Below are 22,292 nucleotides of genomic sequence, written 5' to 3'. Positions count from 1 at the left end.
AAGGTTCTGTTTTGCTAACATAAATTCACACGAGCCTTTTATTTTTAATTTCAAAGTAATTAATTGTGTAGTTATAGTGACACCTACTGGCTGAAAAAGTAAATTGATTGTGAAAATAAATTTGAGTAGCTACTGTTATCATCTGCTGCCAATAGATGTCAGTGTTGCACTGCAATAATTATTACCGAGAAAGATTTGCTTGAAAGGTTTTAACTAACGGCAGTAAACATCCTTTATTGTGAATTTATCACGTATTTATTTGATATTCATTATATGACTGCAAAATTATTTTTATATTTCTACCTCTCCTGGCACACATTTTTATATTCATATTTATTTTATTGTAGGTATTTTCCTTTCCCTTTTTTATTTTTGATTATGAAAAGTTTATATTGTTTCATCTTTGAAAATTTAACTAATGAACATGGTTAATGTTCCTTGGGGTAAGAAGAAGACACATTTAAGTGACATTGGTAGAGAAAAACCTTGAACTTATTTTATTCTGAATGTCTATTTATTTTTAATTAATACATCATTGCAAGAATAAATTATTAAAAAAAAGCATTTTAATTTGGTTCATATACTTCAAACTGGGAAATAATCAAGAGATCACAACGGTCTGTTTCATTAGATTTGTTTAGTGTGGGTTGAAGCAAAGTTAATATTTGTTTTTATTCTATAAAAATCTAAAAGCAGGTTTTACTCATGTTTTACTTTATTTGCCTTCAAAAATGACAGTTGTTCAGAATAATACATGTTTGCATTGTTTATGACAGAAAAATATTCCACCAAATATAGACTTCTCCTCTACACATTTTAAATTTGGAGGAAATATCATCAGTAGTTTACAGAATAAAATAAAGATGATGTTTTAACATAAATTGTAAATCCAATCTGTGTGTATGTATATATATATATATATATATATATATATATATATATATATATATATATATATATATATATATATATATATATATATATACACACACACACACACACACTCACCGGCCACTTTATTAGGTACACCTGTCCAACTGTTTGTTGACGTAAATTTCTAGTCAACAAATTACATAGCAGCAACTCAACGCATTTAGGCATGTAGACACAATCAAGATGATCTGCTGCAGTTCAAACCAAGCATCAGAATGGGGAAGAAAGGTGAGTTAAGTGACTTTGAATGTGGCATGGTTGTTGGTGCCAGACGAGCTGGTCTGAGTATTTCAGAAACTGCTTATCTACTGGGATTTTCACACACAACCATCTCTAGGCTTTACAGAGAACAGCCAGTCCTGTCAGAAAAGAACAAGGAAATTGAGGCTGCAATTCGCACAAGCTCACCAAAAATTGAACAACAGAAGATTGGAAAAAAATTGCCTGGTTTGATGAGTCTCGATTTCTGCTGCCACATTCGCATGGAAGGGTCAGAATTTGGTGTAAACAACATGAAAGCATGGGTCCATCCTGCCTTCTATCAACGGTTCAGGCTGCTGCTGCTGGTGTAATGGTGTGGGGGATATTTTCTTGGCACACTTTGGGCCCCTTAGTAGCAATTGAGCATCATGTCAACGCGACAGCCTACCTGAGTATTGTTGTTGACCATGACCATCTCAATCTGACCACAGTGTACCTATCTTCTGATGGGTACTTGCAGCAAGATAACGCTCCATGCCATAAAGCACAAATCATCTCAGACTGGTTTCTTGAACAATGACTTCACTGTACTCAAATGGCCTCCACCGTCACCTGAACTCCAATAGATCACCATTTGGAATGTGGTGGAACGGAAGATTCACATCATGGATGTGCAGCCGTCAAATATGCAGCAACTGCATCATGCTATCATGTCAATATGGACCAAAATCTCTGAGGAATATTTCCAGTACCTTGTTGAATCTATGCCACAAAGGATTAAGGCAAATCTGAAGGCAAAAGGGCGTCCAACCCGGTACTCGTAAGGTGTACCTAATAAAGTGGCCGGTCAGTGTATATAGTTGAAGATAAAATTATTAGTGCTCCTGTAAAATTTTAATTATATAAAAAATATTTTCAAGTGCTGTTTAGTGGAGAGAAGATTTTTCATCTCATTTAAATTATAATAGTTTTAACAACAAATTTATTTTGCCATGATGCCATAAACCCTTCAAGTTGCAATCCATCTCTGGGAAACACCCATACACTCTCATTCACACCCATACACTACGGACAATTTAGCTTACCCAATTCACCTGTACTGCATGTCTTTGGACTGTGGGGGAAACCGGAGCACCTGGAGGAAATCCACGGGAACGCGGGAGAACATGCAAACTCCACACAGAAACGCCAACTGACCCAGCCAAGGCTCAAACCAGCGAACTTCTTGCAGTGAGGCGACAGCACTACCTGTGCCACAATGTTGCCAGTATATACATAGGAATCTGCCACTGATGTTCATAGAATTACTAAAAATAATCCGCCAACCATCTCTCCTCTTTGCAAGAGAATTAAAAGCGTGCATTTAAAAAAATCCTGTCATTAAATCTTAAAATGTTATTTATTTTCTTCATGAATCACAGTGGATCAAAGCGTCAGCAACTAAAGCGGAAAACCTCATGACTGAAAACTGAGCTTCCTTCTGTGTGGAATAGATTTTTCCAGATGAAGACACGATGATTTTTACATATTATGCGAAATCAGCAAACCTTGAAAGGTTTGACAATTACTGTAGGCCTGTAAGGTCGTTTCGAAACATTTCAAACAAGAACAAGCGTGTCACCTCAACGTGAACCCATTTCATATCACACATCAGTCACTCGCTTTTCCTGCTAATTATGCTCAATTAATGGGACACTAGTGAGTGCTCTCCTCTAGCAAGCTTTAAGTGGATCGCTGAACCTGAACAAATCCCATTTCCTGTCACGTTTCCCTCTCGTCTTATCAAGTGGCCCTCAGACCCGAATCCTGGCCTTCTGGAAGCGCTGGAGCGTTTCTGACTCTAATGTGTCAATGCTCATCACTGTGGACACATCATCACTCCAGAACATTCAGTGCATGTTGTTTTTGTTAGTGGTCTCCAATAGTTTTTGGACACTTACTACACCTTTACCTCTAATAATAGTTGTTATTGTTATTATTATTATCATCTATTTGATGTTATCATCATAATGGGCATTATTATATTATATTATATTATATTATATTATATTATATTATATTATATTATATTATATTATATTATATTATATTATATTATATTATATTATATTATTCATTCTTTCATTTTCCTTCCGGCTTAGTCTCTTTATTTATCTGGGGTTGCCACAGCTGAATGAACCGCCAACTTATTAAGCATATGTTTTAGATAGCGGCCTTTCAGCTACAACCCAGTACTGGGAAACATCCATACACACTCATTTACACACATACACCATGACCAATTTAGTTTATCAAATTCACCTATAATATATTATAATATAATATATTATAATATAATATAGTATAATATAATATAATATAATATAATATAATTAATATAATATAATATAATATAATATAATATAAGATAATGGCTATACTTTTATAAATTAAGCTGAACTGTTTTGATTCACGTTTTGAATTGCCTAAAAGTTGTCTGTATTATGTACACACTTTGTACACACTTGCTCTGCACCTTACAGCTTGATTCTGAATTATATTAATTCAAAACTCTATTATATTAGTATAATAATAATATTATTGTAAATCTTGATTTTTATAAAAATATATATCATCTGTTCAAAGATAATCCCTTACCTTTTATTTTTGTTTTTCTGAGCATTGTTGTTGCACTCCAAACGTGACTTTGTGGTTTAGTGTTGGAAAACACAAATGACTATAGTATTTTTTTCTTATGGGAATGGCATGCATATTTGCAGTATGTTTTGCTGGATTGATCACATTAAAGAAAAATATTTTAAATTCATTTATTATAAATTATTTCAGTCAATATATGTCCGTTTTGCAGTTTGAGTTTCACAAAAAAAACCTCATGTTTCATTTGTTGTGCTTCTTTGTCTACAGTTATATCAATTGCTAATTAATTAATCAATTGCTTTTGTGCCTTGAATCAATTTATTTAGTGAATTTTATTAGTTTTCATGTCATTTGCACATTTCCCCAGTCATTTGACTTTAAAAGAAAACATTTTAGTGTATGCCTCGTTACCATAGTGATGATAGAACATGTTCTATAAGAATGGAATGTTGCAAAGTGTACAAGAATTCTGGCATCCTAAAGAAACTCTTGTTGGTTTGTTGAAGTGACAGTGAACGGGTTGTGTCTTTTGGCTTTGCAGTGTTTTTGAATACTTTTGTTTTCCAGTGTTTTATCGCTGTCTTAGCTATAAAACATCTCTGTTCAATGAGTGATTCACGGTGCAAGACCGAAATCCTCACAGTATTCCAGCTGTCCAGCGAGTGCAAACCCCGAACATCTGAGTGGTTCAAGGTGAAAACCCGAAACCTTCTACCAATTGATTTAATGGCCGACCAGTGTGATAGAGATACTACATCTTCAACACTGGGTCTCAAACCTGCAACAACGGTTGCTGAAATGGAGGAAGACGGAGTGAGAGTAGAACTTGAGAAGATCTCCTTCCCTGAAGCCTGCGAGAACTCCCAGAGCCAGAAAAAAGTGCAGCTTGAAACACCTATAAACAGCACTAGTAGTGAGTCATATTTACATTGTGATATAAATATTTAGGGTTTTCCCAACATAACTTACTATTAAAAAATAATGTTGGCAGAGGGTAAATATTTAAATGTGTAAATGTTTGTACAGTATAATAGACAGCTGGTTGAATTGCTGTTTTCCTGAAGAGGCTATAGCAGGATGCAAATGTGATAATTATTTGTTTATAATAACTACTGGCATTATTAGTTCTTATTTATGATATTGGCCAAATCAAGTGTTTAGAAATGACACTATTTAGCCTACAGAGGACAAATCTCGACAACAGGCAACCGTTAATAAGCAATAATAACATTTTTAATGACTTTTATCAAAGTGATTTTAAAACTTATTTTAAGCGATCTGAGGGCAAAACAAGGTCTCCAAAAGCTAGAAATAGATTTCCTTTGATCCACACATGTACACATAAAAATGTAAACCGTCTATATAATCACTTTTTAGTAAGACATTTCCTACTCTATTTGTTTTTTTAACATGCGTTTAGATATCCAAGTAAAATAAACCTAATTCATACATTTAATCTGGAGATTTCTATTATACATGTCCTGCCATTATCAGCACGCAATGAATATTGTGAACACAGGTTGTGTTCTTTAATACCTGGGAAACAAAGGACGCATTTGGAGGATGCTTTTGAATGAGCCTTTGAATTTGTTTGCAATGAGACTGTCTTCTTCACAACACGATGACACAGCACACTTTGAATGCAGCCTCTGAAATGAGACACAGCTATTATTTCATCAGTGGGCTAATCACTGTGGTACATGGTTAACACAGCAGAAACAGCTGAATTAGTGAAAATTAAATATTACTATATTTACTAATAATATATTAAATGGTGAATATTCACATTAATATTACTGGGCTATTTCTGCATTAAAGTGCATCCTAATAAAACAATCCTGTAAATTAATGTCATTTCACATTTTCAACTTTTCTGATACAATTTTACTCTCCAATCCCTTAGTAAAACTAAGCTTTTATTAGTCTTGCATTTTGGTGAATGTTCATAATAGATATATATGAGATGTGCAATCTTTTCTCTTATAACAGATGGGGAGAAGGTGAAGAAGCAGAAAAAGAAGAAGAAAAAGAGCAGGATTGCCTCTTTCTTCAGAGCTGTCGGCAGGATTTTTTGTTTCACTGCAAGGAAAGAGCAGCTCAGTACTCTCAGCTCAGAACTCTGCTCTAATGGTAAATGATTGTTTTTGCATCTATATCCTTTTAAGACTATAATATTATATACAAACTGTATTTTTTCTTCCACTTATCTGGAGTTTAATGTCTCCTTGAAAATGACTGTACAATGTGTACATTTCTCTTTCAACAGATGATGAGAACGACATCTCTGAGCAGAAGATAATGGTGAAAGAGGAGGAGGAGGAGATGGTGGAGGAGGAACAGATAAAAAAGAAGGAGGAGGTGATAGAAGAGGTGGAGGAGATGATGGAAGAGGTGGAGGTAATAGAGAGGGAAGAGGAAATGACTAAAGAGGAGAGGATGGAAAGGAAGGAGAATATGAAGAAAGAGGAGGAGATAAAGGAGGAGAACAAAAACAGACATGGGAAACAGATCAGAAGCATGTTGACGGAGGAAGAAAAGATAAAGGATAAGACTGATGATGGGTGGACAATGGTGGACGATGAGCAGCGGGAGGAGATCGAGTGGACTACGTGGAAGTCGAAATCCATCGCTACTGTTCCCCACATCCCTGAACTGGGCAAAAGCACATACGTGGTCTTAAAAATAAGCAAGTTAAAAAAGTTGCAAAACAAACAAAAGGAGGAGGAGAAGAGACTCAAGGAAAAGATCAGTAGACAGATAACAGTGGCAAAGTTTATAAGTCTGAAAATTAAGGAGGAGAATGAAAAGATGAGGCTGGAAGAGGAGGAGGAGAGCCAAAAGAAAACAGTAAACAGAAGGGTATTCAGCACAAAGACTTTAATAGTGAAAATGGAGGAGGAGGTGAAGATGGAGGAAAAGAAAGTAAAGGATGATGAAAAGGAGGAGGAGGATAACATAGAGACGGTAAAGAAGAGGAGGAGGAGGAGACGGAGAAATCACAAGATAAAAGATGAGGAGAAAAAGGAGGAGGAGAAAAAGGAGGAGGAGAAGAAGGAGGAGGAGGAGGAGAATAAAGAGAAAGTAAAAAAGAGGAGGAGGAGGCGGCGAAGGAAAAATTCCACAGAGGAGGAGGTTGAAAAGACAGAGAAAAAGAAAGAGAATCCAGATACCCACAAAGGAAGTGACCGAAATCACCAAAAACCCCAAACCAGACCTGCTCCAGTTTGGAGGCAGCAGGGAAGACTACAAGGCAGAGCAGGAAAGACGACAAGCTTTTATTCTGCTGGTTGGGGCAAATTAAACGAAGTGAAGAAGGAAAAGACAGAGAATAAGAAAGAGAATGCAGAAAAGAAGTGGAGGAATCCAGATCCCCACAAAAGTGACAGAAGTCATCAATGGCCCCACACCAGACCTGCTCCAATGCAGAGGCAGCTTTAAGAGCAGGAAAGACTGTCACCTTTTATTCTGATGGTGGAGAATGAGGAGATGTAAAAGAATGTAAATAAATGTCTGTTGTACAAAAAAAGATGTTTGTTTTTCTGTGTGTAGAGTTTATTTGGTTAATTGTCTGTTTCCAAAATGTTGAATTACATGTTGGTTGTATTGCAAGTTATTCCCTTGCTTCTAAAAAAAAAAAAAACACACAACAAAATTTTCTTTTCATGCTTTCTCTCATTTTTATCCTGAAAGAGGGGATATGGTAATGTGTTTAATATTCACCTACTTTACAATAGCTAAAAAGTTAAGACTTAAGTTTTTACTATTACAGCATTTAACTAGAATCACAGGCCACTGACTGTTTCTATGACTATTATTAAATTGTAACAGGTTTAGTTAGTTTGCATATGATTATATATTAATGTGAATGGACTTATTTTCTAAAGGTATTAGATTTGTGGCATCTGTAAGTTTTTTATATTGAGTATAATTGATTAGATATGATTGGCTGAAATTCTACGATGCTACATTGGAGTTGTCGCTAAAGAACAGAGAGTGAAGTTGAACAACGTTATTTGTAATGTCACATATGTCTTAAATGTAAATGATATGTCTAAAACGACCTTTACTATCTTGAAAAATGTATATATTTTCTGTTATTATTAATACAATTATTATTGCTGTTATATTATTATTTGTAACGCAGCAGATGCTACTGAGAACAGACTTACGGATCCAAATGCAGCTTAATAACCGAGGTCGTACAGGCAGAGGTCAGAAATAGGAGCAAAACAATAAGGCAAATCCAAAAGACAGAGTCAGTTTACAGGTGAGAGGTCAGATGGCAATGAATCAAAACGAGGAATAAGACAAGAATCAATACACAGGAAAGCAAACCAGGAAACCACTTCATAATGTTCAAACTAAAACAAGACTCGGCAACGTGTGACTGAAGGTGAGGTGTATTTATAGTCCTTGTAATCAGTGTAGATGATCAGCAGCTGTGTCTGTGTGCGAGTGTCCGGATTATTGTCAGCTGTTGTAGGAGTTGATGAGCGCAGGGAGTTCTGAGAGTTGTAGTTCATTCAGCAGTAACGTCCCATATAGAAAACTTTGCTGGCAATTGGAGCAAACTACAGGAAGTCGCCAGCAGAGACAACACCACTGGCACTCATAACAATTATTATTACTTAATTAAACAAATATTATCAATACTGATAAAACTTCTATAATAATAATAATAGTAGAATTAATCATAAAAAATTTTTAATTATTATCATTAAAATCATTATTATTTCTGTTGTTATTCATTATTATAAGAGTACTTTTTATATTAGGACCCCTACTGCCATATTAACCACGATAAACTTCATATATTTTTACTTAATTGTCCAAATTGATTTTTTGTCCTCTTTTTTATCTTTAGTTTTTGTGAAATAATGTGATTAATGATTTATCAGGCTATGAAACACAGATTTGCTCAGGTCTGGTATTGTCATGCCTAGATTTTTTCTTTCAGAAGTATATGTATGGCGCTGCAGGTCTAGTCTATTATCAGTCCTGGGGTTACTCACACGAACGGGTCAGTGAGTGGAGTAGGGGTCTATGGCTGGCTCCAGATCGCCAGGAGATCCAACATACAGCTGTTTACTCACAGCTTGGGGCCTTCCTGAGGACCGGCCCCCTCCAGAGACCCCGAGCACAGTGGCGCTACTGACCCCACACACAAACCCTCCCCCAGACTAACAGCAGGTTTACACTGCAAAGCTGCAAACATACAGGCAATCTATGGAATGTTCATTTTTTTAAACAAATTTTCCAAGTGCTGTATTTCTACCAGATATTTTTTCATAACAAATAAGAATGATGTCTAAAAAATATTGTATGTGTAAATTAATAGTTTTAATAATTTTAGAAATTCAGAGTCAAAGGTTGACCACTCTGAGATATGAAAGGTGGGTTAATTAGTGAAATTATTAGCACTAAAAATATTTAAATAACAAGAAACTGTATGACAAACACAACAAAGAATCATTGGACTCGTCACAATATCTATTTTTTGTTGTATGATTTATTGCACCAAAATATATTGCGGTAAACGATATTATTGTCATTTAAGACCAATTTTTATGTCACTCATTATATAATGCCAATATGCCTATAATATAATAATATCATCACAATGCAAGGTCACTCTTCCAAAGAACACATATTTTATTCTTAAGAATATTTCATTTAATTATAGTGATTTGAACAATTTAACAATTACGCATTGGAATCAGAATGTGAAATCGCATATTCTGAAAAAATAATAATAAATATTAACAAAAAAGTGCAGAGTAAAAAGTAACAGAGATCTGGTAGCCGATATCACAGCCTATTTTCAGTCGTCAGACACCCACATGAAAATATACTAAAGTAATTTATAGTAAATACTATAGTGTTTTTAACCATACTAACACCTCTAATAGAGATAGAGATGCTGACAATTTGCTAAAATGTTGCTAGAATTGGTTTTTATGTATGGCCGATATATATTACATCACCAAAAATGATTGAGGTCATGTCCATTTGTTGCGCAATAAGTTGATATATTGATTATTGTGACAAGCCTAAGAGTCATCTCTCAATCTTGTATACAGAGTTCATACAAATTTTTTAAAGTCAAAATTAGGCACTTTTCAAGCACATTAAAGTCACATTTGTTTTACTTTTTTTATTACAATATTTATAAATAAAATACTATTGTTATAGTATAATACAGTATATCATAACTAGGCCTACACAGAATCTGCACATGAAGAAATCCACAGCCCGTCATTGAGTCTATTTATTTACTTTCGTAAATTTGTGTAAATGTATTGTTATTTAGTTTTTAAATAAATTTCTGTAATACTGACTAAAATAAAAATGTTCACTTTATTTATTTATTTATTCAATAAATTTTTTAAAGTAATGTTTTCTGTCTTTTATTAGATATAATATATGAGAGATTTGCTTTGTTTACCAAATAAAAAAAGGATCTGGGGTCCGTTCCTTGTATCACGCTTAAATTATCCAGAATTGGTAGGCCCTTCTTATGTAGGCCCTAATTTTATTTGTTCAGATTGCATACGTTGAAGTAAAATAAATTTTTTAAACTTATTTACATATACTTTTTTTTAACTGTTTACTATTTCCTCAATCGATATAACTACTACTGTAAGAAAATATCAGCATTCGGTACATACTTTCAGTATTACCTTTGCTTAAAAAGACCCGATCTAATCCAATATAAAATAAGCCTGCTCCCGCGCAGGTTTGAGCTTCTAGACCTGTTGCTATGACATCCACTCTCGGTTGAGTTTTTAAGAGCGAAACAATCCTGGATTGTGTCAAATCATCAATAACCAAACACAGCTAATTAAGTAATCCACGTGTGAAGAACGGACCCCTGATTGGATTTGCATTGTAAACATTAAATAAAAGTTAAAAAGGTATTATTTTATATTATTTTACATACACTAAGTTTTTAGTTACAATACTACTAAAATCAATCCTTATAAATCCCAATCAAACATAAAATAACACTCCAAAAGGCCTTACTGTATAAATAATTCAATAAGATTATTCTTTATTAAAGTTACAAACAGTAACATTTCTTGTGCCTAAATACTTTGAACTCATCAGATCAACATCTGCAAATGATAAACTTTTACTCCATTAGAGTTTAAATCTGCAGTAACTACACAGTTCTCATGTGTTCTGAACTCGCGTGTTTCTCCTGGTCAACTATAATCATCACACCTTAATATTATATATCATGCACATGTGACTATTGTAGATGTGCACATTGCAATATTGCTGCTGAAACAATATATTGTGCAGCCCTAGGAAGTATACATAGATTTACACACAAGATATCGCATCAGGACCCTGAGCATGCATTAATAGCACCGCCACATTTGTACAGTGCTCCCAGGACAAATGTCATTCAAACGCAGTCAAAACTACAGCCAATGTGAAGATGCTGGAATTTAGCGCTGTATATGGGTGTAATAATCAGCAAACAAAGAAAACAAAGCACAAAGGCAGAACAATTAATTGGTAAGATTTAGTTTTTTAGTTTTTTTTATGTTACAAACTTTTGTGCTAAACAGGTAACATTATTGATGATAATACAGTCACTTAGTGCCCTGACCATAAGTAGCACCAACTCACACTAAATACCAGGCTTATGCTAGTTTTATTAAAATAAAATAAGCAAACAATGTAAATGAAATATGACAACAAGATGCTCATAACTGAGATTTATTTACAAACAAATTGCTCGCTCCGTTAGAATGAGAAGTGAAAGCATGAGAGGGTGTGTGTTTCAGGACATGGATTAGATCAAATTTAACAGGGAGGATAATACATTTCCATGCACACAAACACACGCTCTTTGTCGGCATTGCCCATGCAGTCACTTATCTATCGATGTAGAAAAGTGATGTAAAATTATAATTTTCGTAATTAAAAAAAAATGTGCATACCATCGGGGACACTCCCGATCATAGAAATATGCATAGTATACTGTGTATACATATCTCTCTGGCATTGGATGGCTCAGTCCTCTACTGCACCTTGGTCCTGCATTCATTTCAAATGAGAGCTACCCTGTACTAAAATGGCAGCTCTATTGACGCATTCCTTCCAATAAACAACAACAGCATAGGCGCCATCTAATGTAAATATCTATGGGAAGTATAGCTCAAAGAATCATGTTAGGACATGTGATCCGAGTCTGTAATGGTAATGAGTGACCTCTGGTGGTGAGTAGACTTAAGAGCATGACTAAGATTTGTAACACACACTGTACATTGAATATTTAAACATAAAATAGCACTGCAAAGTCTTCATTATATAAATAATTCAACAAAATGCATACAAACAGAACAATTTATTGTGCCTGAATACTTTAAATTCTCTTCAAATGCTCAGTTGCAGGCCTTAAAACCCATGCGAATGATAAACTTTAACTCTATAATGGTTCAACTCGGCAGTGACTTCACATGTCTCATGTCTTCTGAATTGTGCAGCCCTACTAGCTAGATTTTCTTCTCGTGGTAGTTACATCATTCATCCAGAAAGGCTCCTCTGACCAATCTGTCATCATAGTGGTGAGATTAGCACAAGTAAGCAAAATCGGAAAGAGTTTGCACTTCTCTTCTTTGGTTGACTAAGAAAGACTGAAAAGTTTTCAAGGGCTACGCACACGTTTTTAAGTGGTCAGCTTCATGTCTGAAGCACCATGGATCAAGGGTTGCCCTTTGGAGGCCGTAAAAGCTTGCTAAACACACTGCTGGAAAGCATCCATAAAGAAAATAAACAGTCATAAGGACCTTGGAACTCAGCAGATGTGGCGCCGCATGTAGAAAGCCAGCAGCAAACATTTGGTTAACTCCTAACAATGAAAGATCTGGCTCTACAGGATTCGCACTAGTCCATTGTCCCCATGGTCAGGTGAGTTATCTTCTGCTATTGTGCTCTGTGAATGGGAATTGCTGAGAAACCCTCCCCAAGTGAGTGATAACATCTTCTGGGTTGAGGTTTTATGTGGGGCCAAATGTGCAGCACACAATAGCCTGACCCCAAGAGGTTGAGTTCTGGCTGCTCTGATGGGCCGCGCTGGGATTTTGTGAAGACCTCGGGATCTGGCTGAAAACAACAGGTTCATACAAAAGTCTGGGTGGCCAGCAGTTACTGTGGGTTTAGAGAAAGAAAGGACTGCAATTTAAGGCTGTTTTAGAAATTACAAATGTTGGACATCTCGGTTAGTTGCTGAATGTGCAGCTTGAGAAGAGACTAATATTAAGAAATTATCAACTGCTCTAAGAAGATGAGATACTGTATTTAAACAAAAGAAAAATATTACAAAAAATAAATAAATTGATGATAATTTTCTAATATTTATGCCAATAATTGCTTTTAGATACAACTTTTGTACTTGCAAATATATGAATTTCAACCAATATTTTCGTGTATTTTGATGTAATATAAACTGCTTGACAAATTTAAAACACCAACAAATTTATTACAGGGTATATGCAGGAATCCTTTTTAAGACCTCATCACCACTTCAAGTTCTAAACGGTATCAAACCTTTAACTTAATAAACAGTTGTTAAAAGGCCGTTGTAGTTAAATAAACCAATAGAGCACAACCATGCAACAGAATTCAGATAAGCTCAGAAGAAACAAAGCTTGATAGAATAAATTACGCGGTTGTTTTCAGCATCAGACTTCAGCCATTGTTTAAACACGTCTTCTCCAACCAGGAGCACACACTTACAGTTTCCCATTTCGCCTTCTGTTTCGCTCTGTGGTTTCACTACATGTGGAGAGCGACACATCTCCTTCCCATGTTTGTCGCAAATTATGTGACATCACCCAAACGGGGGAGCTTGGCCCGGCCCGAACCAGTCGTGGGGAACGAGTACAGCGTTGTTAATATTAGGAGGAAAATAAATATTTTTATGCATTTTTGGAGTCAAATACAGCGCTTGAACTAAATTTAAAACCTTGTAAAACCGCAATTAAGACCGATTTTAATACCTTTTAAGAACCTAATTTTCTCAAAATTGATTTAGCAACTTTTAAAAAAAATTTGTACTGGCGCAAATTTTGTTTATTATTGAATTATTTATATAATCTTACCTAAAGTACACTGATTGTGTAAAGGTGCAGTGGGTGATGTGCCACTTTGTATCTTAATACAAAGTGGCACTTAATATCTTTGAACCACAGTCCCTCCCCAGCCATCCAAAGCCACGCCTCCTGAAATCACAAATGTGCGCACCTTAAAGATGACAGCAGACAACCCACTCTGATGTGCTGTGCTAAAGCAACTCTGCTTAGTGGTTGGCCGGCAGCGTGCAGGAATTGCAATTACTAATAAGCCATATTTACATGCTATTTCAGACTGAACATTCAGAGTAGCATGGTAAACAATATAGGGACCAAGTCACAGGTTGTCATTGTGCAAAAATGAACCTATCTGAATATCTTTCTCTCTCTCTAGTGTGCACATGACCGTGCAACGAGTGTCTGCACAAACAGCTGATCTGCATGAACAGATGCGCAGATGTACAAATCTGCATTTGCTGACAGAGAGTTCGGGATACTTATCAGAATTAAGGGAAATGTCAGCCTGACAATATTTAAATAGATGAACATTTTTTTAGCCTTTTGCCTTACCCAGAATATTAAAATACATATAAATACATTCAGATCATTTACTTCACTATTGGAATGCGAAGAGACTTTCAACCAGCACAACAAAAAATGTTTCTGAAGACAATCAGCTACTGCACTTTAAGCTGTTCTGGTAATCTATATGTTGAAATCCTATTTTGAATTATGTTAGGAAATGGCAGAGACAGGGCAAAAACAGAACAACTGCAGATAATCAAGGCTGACATCATTGGTCTGTCTGTTATTCGTTTCATTTGTGCCTGTGGAGGAATGAACCTGAGCGTAACATATGAGCTGAAATCCCCAACCGATAAAAAATCAACCTCAGCTGTGAACTGACCGGCAGGGTCAAAACACACATTCCATAACAAACACATGCACGTTGCAATTTGTGTTGCAGACCTGAACCTTTTTGTATTTTCTATTTATTTATTAGAAATAAGTCTCAGTCTATTAGTAAATTTTTGATCTTACACCATATTTCTGCAAAAACTTTCTCCATATGCTGGCCACACACTACACATTAAGATTTTGAAGGGCTCTTAAATACACAAATCATCTGCTGCTGTAATAGCTCATGTAGTTTTTGGTGAAAATAAAATAATTTAATTAGATTTGATTTGATTTCAAAAAAGTTAAACCAGTGACAATTTTATTGGAGAGCTATATTAAACACATAAATCTCTTGCTGCTTTCACAGCTCAGTGTAGTGACTAATAATTCCATGTTGTGGTGCAAATTAAAACAAAACAAAAAACTTCATCCATGAATAAAGATACCATTTTAAATCACATTAAAGCAATAATGAACAGCAATGCCAAAATATAGTTTTCTATAGACCGTCTTTGGTTGTAATCCACCAATCTGTGAGCATGTGGGCTTTTTTATGCATTCATTAAAGCCAAATAAGTCAGTTTTTGTGTGGATTTATGGACAGATATTACAAGCACAAATATGCATGTACACTGGGCTTTTTGTGAGGGACAGAGACCTGGTGGCCAGTCTGATCACTCATAGGTATTTGTGGCTCTCTTGCAGGATGCTTTAAGGAAATCAAGGATTCCTGTTGGTCTGGAAAAGTAAACATGGCGTTAACCACCAGCCACTGGCAGTGGACCTGTGCCTGTTCTGTCAGCACACATACAGAAGCTCCTCTCTCATGAGCTGGCAAGAGAACCACAAACTATGACTTAAAGCTAATGGCATTGGGGAAAAGATGGGATTTCGCTCTCTGGCAGATGGAGGCTACATAAATTAAAGGAATGGTTCACCAATAATAAAACTTTGCTGTTAATTTACGCACCATCCAAGAAGATGTAGGTCCACTTTATTTCATCGGTTGAACAAAAGAAGTTTGAGTTCAAATTGTAATCTTTGATTATTGCAATAATATATGCAAGTCAGAATATACTGGCACTTTGAGATATGGCTGCACGATATTGAAAAAACTGATATTGTAATATTTTATCTGCAATAAATATTGTGATATGAATACAGTTTCACCAGATGGTTTGAATAGTTCTAGTTGAAGGTTGAAACTGAAAAATCACAATGCAAACAAAATGCCTTTATTATTTTACTTTGTCTCATTTCTAGTCCAAATATCTAAAAACTTTTAGATCAAGTAAAAAGTATTGTTTACCTTCAGAAGTAGTAAGTCAAAATTAAAAGTTCCAACAAACAAGCAAAATTATTAGCCAATGAGGAAATGAAAATAATCCTATTTTTGGTTTGAAATGTGGAAATATGGACTGAAAACAAGCCAAAAATTCTAGGTAAGGAATTAAAAAATAATTTTCATAAATTGTATAAATAATTAAGTACAATTAATATTTCTTAAACCTTTAAACATATTTTTTTTTATTCCAAATGTTTTAAACTCTCTTGAAATACACAGACACAGGCCTTAAAAACATGCAAATAATAAACTTTGACATTATTATTATGGTTAAACTCAGCAGTGGCTCCTGCTAAACTATAATTCAGACTTAACATTTCATATCTTGCGATGTGGCTATTGCGGATGAGCACATTGTGATATTGATGTATTGTGCAGTCCTAATTTGAGAGTAAATAAAACACATACAGGCAAAACAAAATTAATACCTGAGGGTCCTGAGGACATGACTTTTGAAGCCAAATGACTGCACTCCAGATTTCCATGAACGCACTCAGGACCATTTGCCAAGGCTGTGGACAAAAAGCAAGAGAGGTGTTCAGTTTCTTGTACAGATTGTTTCACTTAATTCGACCTAATGTATGATCAGGAGTAGCCTAGGAATGCCAACATTATATGATAAAAAAAAAATAACCTTAACTGACCATAAACCAAAGTAGGGCTGCACAACATACTGTTTCAGCATCGATATCGCAATGTGCCTATCCAATAGTAACAACGCAAAGATATGCAATGTCCAGCCTGAATTATAGTTAACCAGGAGCTACAGAATTGCATTTAATAACTGTATTTATATGTAATTTGGCGAGACAGTGGTGCAGTGGGTAGTGCTGTCACCTCACAGCAAGAAGGTCGCTGGGTCGCTGGTTCGAACCTCGACTCAGTTGGCGTTTCTGTATGGAGTTTCCTCCGGGTGCTCCGGTTTCCCCCACATTCCAAAGACATGTGGTACAGGTGAATTGGGTAGGCTAAATTGTCCGTAGTGTATAAGTGTGTGTGTGAATGTGTGTGGATGATTCCCAGAGATGGGTTGCGGCTGGAAAGGCATCCGCTGTGTAAAAACTTGCTGGATAAGTTGGTGGTTCATTCCGCTGTGGCGACCCCGGATTAATAAAGGGACTAAGCCGACAAGAAGCCGACAAGAACAAGGGACTAAGCCGACTCAGTATTGTTGTACGGTGCAGAGACCTGGAGGATAACCAAAGCTTCCACCCGAAAGATCCAAACATTCATCAACACCTGTCTCAGAAAGATTCTGCACATTCGCTGGCCTGACACGATCAGTAACACCGACCTATGGAGAAGGACCTGTCAACCTCCGATAGAAACAGAAATCTGGAAGCGAAGATGGTGTTGGATAGGGCACACCCTTCGCAAACCACCAACTAGCATCACCAGACAGGCTCTCAGATGGAACCCCCAAGGGAAGCGGGAGAGAGGCCGTCCAAGAAACACCTGGCGACGCGACCTCGACGCAGACATCACAAGGATGGGTTACACCTGGGGACAAGTAGAAAGAATGGCCCAGGACAGGAACCTCTGGAGATGTACCTTTGGCGGCCCATGCCCCGGAAGGGGTGGAGGGCATAAGTAAGTAAGTAAGCCGACAAGAAAATGAATGATTTATATGTAATTTATTTGATTTATGCAAAAAAACATTTCTTACTTAGAATTTTTGTTTTGCTCCTATACAAAATATCTACATTTCAAAGCAAACACAAGTTTATTTCACTTACATCGCTAGTAGATAATTTCCTTAAAACGATTAGTTTTCACGTATTTCTTCTGACAGTGAAAAATAAACAATATATTTAGTTGGTCTAAGATGTTTTTTTTTTATATTTGGACTAGAAACAAAGACGAAACAACATAAGAAAAGCATTTTTTGCATTGTGATTATTAAGCTTCTGTACCTAAATACTGTTAGACTCCCCAGAAAACCATCAAATAGAGCTATTCAAACCATCTTCTCAAACTGTATTTATATCACAATATTAAACGCAGAAAAATAAGATACTGCAATTGCAGATTTTTCCAATATCGTGCAGCCCTAAAACAAAGATTTATTTTTTGTGATTTTTTCTTACCACAGGACAGTAGAGCAAAAGAGAGAGAGAAGAAAAGAGAGAGATTTGATTTTTAAAATTTACTTTATTTAACATCATATTAACAATTTCACTATTAACAAAAGTATGTTTTGCTCAAGCCATTTTGTAAATATTGGTTCTCCATCTTCAACAGAGCAGCACACATGTTTATAAATCCACACATTTTCAAATTCTTGACATTCTAATAAAAAACTAAATCAAAATCGATTCTCACTTTAATTAAACTCTTAAAAACTTGCACCACATCTCGACAAACTTTACTCTCTATCCTTTCTTTTCTTGTTATGTAAATTGTCATTTTGGTTTTTCCTATAGAACAAAATTAATGATTGGCTTTTTTTATTTTATTTTCTGCAAATATGTACAGACTGTTTCACCTGACCAGACCTTAATGTATGGCCATGAGTAGGAATAACAATATTAAATAACAAACAAAAACCTTATTGACCATAGACCAAAGATTTATTCTTGCATTTTTTGTCTTACCACAGGACAGTAGCTAGAAAGGAAGCAAAAATGCAATATAAGCATGCAACACACTGATGCTATATGTCAGTGCACTGCACACTAGGTTGTCTATAACAGTGCTTCTAATTTATTTTTATAGGATTGGTTTGTTTACATTAGATTAACAACACAGCAATAGCATCAGCTGCTGCAAATTGATTTTATAGCACCAGGTTGAACTTTCAGACACCTTAATGGCAATCAAATATAATAAAAATAAATACAGGCCACTACAGAACATTGAGGACGATCGTGGTGGTGATCTCCAAAATTAAACCAAAAATAGACTTGTGCTAAAAATATTGTGCCCACCAGTCTCTTTGGTGAGGTTAATTTTAAATTAAACAAATTAATAAAAGATTATATAGAAATTATTTGGTTGTTATACTGTAAACTTTTTTGTATTGTCAATATGCTCGTGTTTATATAGGCCTATTGTTGTGTGTGCAACATTTGTATGTTTATAACCACCTCCAGGAATGTGGGAGTTGCGAGTCACCCCGCTCTGGGGGCGGGGTTTGCGTGACTTGCTGCAAGCTACTAGCTCGACAGTGGAAACGCGACATGATTTCGGCCTCACTGCTCAACCTCCCGGGCGATTGGCCCGGCCTGGCCCGATAAAAGCCCTGGCTCACACTGGCCCGATAGTGAAATTGCGGCTATTGTTAAAGTTTGAGAACCCCTGGTCTATGCCCACTGGAACTGAAATAGACCACATTTGCAACTAAAATAGTCTTTAATGTTCTACTGAAGCAAAAAAAAAATCACTTTGGAAATTCGGAGGGTGCGTAAATTAATTTAAAAATATATAATTTCTGTGTAAACTATCCTTTTAACTGTTTAAGATAAAAATATTAACCATTTAAGGAAATCAATACCATATTATGTAACATAACTCTAAAGTGCATTAAAACGCACAGAATCCATCTAGGCCTTATCTAAACAATGGATTTATGAATATTATGAGTTTTCCAGCTTAGATGATGACTTACTATGACATACACTGAACCTTGATGCAATTAACCCCACTGCTTTCCCTTTACTCACTTTCCCTCAATAGTCGACGCATCTGTTGATGATTTCTCATCTTTTCCAAGGACTTCAATGTGGTCTGCATATGTTTGGCTGCATTTCCTTGTGCATTCAGCCCCGATTCCCTCTGAATTAGTAATGTGTTGAATTAGTTATGTACTTTATGCCACCATGCAGATGTCCACCAGCAGGCAGTTCTCTCAAATCATATTTGGATCGACCCTTTTCAAAGCTAATTGGTGATGAATTAGCAATGACGCACCATTGCTCAAGCTCTCTTTGCATCAGATGTTAAATGTGGCTTGTGTTCCTGTCTTTCTAATGCTCCGTGTCACAAATTTGGTGGTCTGGGGTTTCACTACAAAAGCGGGCTTTTCATGCAGCGACATTCAGTGGATGTAACGGAGCAAAGCTTTCATGCACATGTCATTCATTTTATCTGCAGCTACAGACTCATGGAACCCTCCCAGCATGCTGGGGAATAAATTATATCAGTTCTGGGAAGCTGCTGTAATGCAAACAAACAGCAATGTGCTAATGGCTGGAACATTTCACACCTAGCAAACCACTGTAGTGCATGAGACTGTCAACTTTGATGAACTGTGGCAGATGTGTATTTTGTCTCTTTTTAAATAAGTTAGCCTATGTGTCAGATTATTTAGTAATAAATGTATCTATTTATAGATATATAATTAGCATTTAAACCAGAGGTGCCCAAACTTTTTCCTATGAAGGGCCAAAAATCAAATTGATTGAGGGTGGTAATAACTAAATTAAAATTATTATGGTAATTTCATAATTTACTAACATTTTATTTTAAATTTTGAAACAAATACTTGAATTGTATTAATAATTATACATTTTTGTACATTTTATAATGAACTTCCTACAATAAAAACATAAACAATCCCATTCATAACACAATGGAGTTCATGGAGTGACAGTACTTACATTTTTCTTCAATCTAATTAACTCACATTTAATTGAAACATTTAATTTCAGTATTTTTTTTGTAGCTCAACAATTAAACAAACAAAAGGTATGTTAAAAGCATTGCCCATCATTCCTCCTCTTCTCAAAAGGGATGGCGGGCAAAATCATCCATTTACCAGTTAAGTTACCATAGGCCTAGTTAGTGTATCTCTGATTTAAAAAGTGAGGGTTTTTACTTTTTGAGCAGGGTTGACACACACAATCTATAGGTGGCGACATAATCTTGACAAATCAATAATTTAAAAATTAACTCAACCAAATCTTTATCAGAGATTCCCTCAGGAACAATTGTGTTTGTTTAAGTTGCCATTAAGCAGAATGTTAGTGAGAGATGTTGTTATGCTTGGCTTGTTTGGAACTTGTTTGAGAGAAAAAAACGAAGATAAGTGTCAACTTCAGTCCACAAAATAAATAAATAAATGACCTATGCGTGTTTACTCATATTTTCACTGGTGAAATCCAGTCCTATCAGTCGGAATCAGCTAAGAGAAGTAGAAAAGTAAAGAGTAACGTTAGTAATGAGACGCTTTGACGCAGTGAGTTTAACATTAAAGTTTAAAGGTGTTTTGTGGGAGTTTTAGAAAACTTGCTAAAGTAAACTTAAGTTAATTAGCTTTTTTTCTGTGTATGTAACGTCAACTTACCCATCAGGAAAATCCCCCGTGCTTGTTTTCAAATCCAATCAGCAAACATACTGTAACAGTAACAGCTAACCGCCAAAAATAGTAAATGTTGACTTGAGATCCGCTATATGACCAATTCAATCAGATTCTTGAATGAATCAAATTTGAATTAGTTGTTTAAGAAAGAAAAAATATTATTAAAAAAAACAATACGAAGGTGTTAGTTTCCGCCTCTGCGTGATCCACCATGGTGATGATGAACGCGATAATATCACGTGACCATATTAAAGTTAGAATATTCAAGAACATCTATGGATTTTGTGTTTGACTCGCGTGATCTGTTTATTCAAACAGGTTTTAATCTCGATGGAAATATATAGTAAACAAAATTATATTCTTTAAAATGTTTTTCCAAAAACATTTTAAAATGTTTTTCCTCAAACATGATTTCTGTTTATTTAACTGCCTTTGTTACTGCGCTGCAACAATGGTGAGAGTATTAAGAAAGTACATTTTGATTGACAAAAATCTGATATAATTTGAGTTTTCAAACTGAAAGGAAATATAAACATAAATATGAATAAGAACATATGAAGGAGATCATCTGACTGCAATAAAAGATAAGTCACATCGAAATGCTTTACAACATGTTCTTCTTTTTCTTTCTTTGCATGATTCTGTTTATCTGCATGACATGGAGTCATCACAATGCCACACGTGGTTAGAAAGACCCTGTGATAATGTCAAAAACCTGTATTAAATGAGAAGTAGACAAAGCATGGTAAGAATGACCATAACCTTTATTACTGTTACTTGTTTTATTAAAGTTTTCTTTTATTTGCATGATGGAAGTAATCATCACATGACTGCAATAAAATACTCTTGCATATGCAGAAATCCTGCATTTACTTCACATAATCTGACACAA

At 35.4% G+C, this 22,292-nt stretch overlaps 2 protein-coding genes across 3 annotated transcripts in view; one reads left to right on the top strand and one right to left on the bottom strand.

Moving 5' to 3' along the window:
- Positions 1–21,622, bottom strand: part of ccdc85ca (coiled-coil domain containing 85C, a) — a 115,485-nt gene extending 93,863 nt beyond the window's left edge. For both annotated transcript variants that reach the window (XM_087289514.1, XM_087289515.1), the window contains exons 1-2: positions 21,386–21,622; positions 16,530–16,613 (exon numbers count right to left, since the gene is read on the bottom strand). In XM_087289514.1, coding sequence (XP_087145640.1) covers positions 16,530–16,613; positions 21,386–21,389 — 88 coding nt within the window. In that variant the 5' untranslated portion in view covers positions 21,390–21,622. The remainder of the gene's footprint in view (positions 1–16,529; positions 16,614–21,385) is intronic.
- On the top strand, positions 3,633–8,096 carry LOC141378541 (uncharacterized). The gene is made up of 3 exons (XM_087290314.1): positions 3,633–4,684; positions 5,761–5,901; positions 6,038–8,096. The coding sequence occupies exons 1-3, from the start codon at positions 4,378–4,380 to the stop codon at positions 7,207–7,209; spliced, it is 1,620 nt and encodes a 539-aa protein (XP_087146440.1). The 5' UTR covers positions 3,633–4,377; the 3' UTR covers positions 7,210–8,096.
- Positions 21,623–22,292: the final 670 nt, after the last annotated feature.

Source organism: Danio rerio, chromosome 17 (assembly GCF_052040795.2).
Source record: "Danio rerio strain M-AB ecotype USA chromosome 17, GRCz13ab, whole genome shotgun sequence".
NCBI classification, from domain to species: Eukaryota; Metazoa; Chordata; class Actinopteri; order Cypriniformes; family Danionidae; genus Danio; species Danio rerio.
Note: the sequence above shows the minus strand (reverse complement) of the source record. Positions and strands in the feature narration are given on the sequence as shown.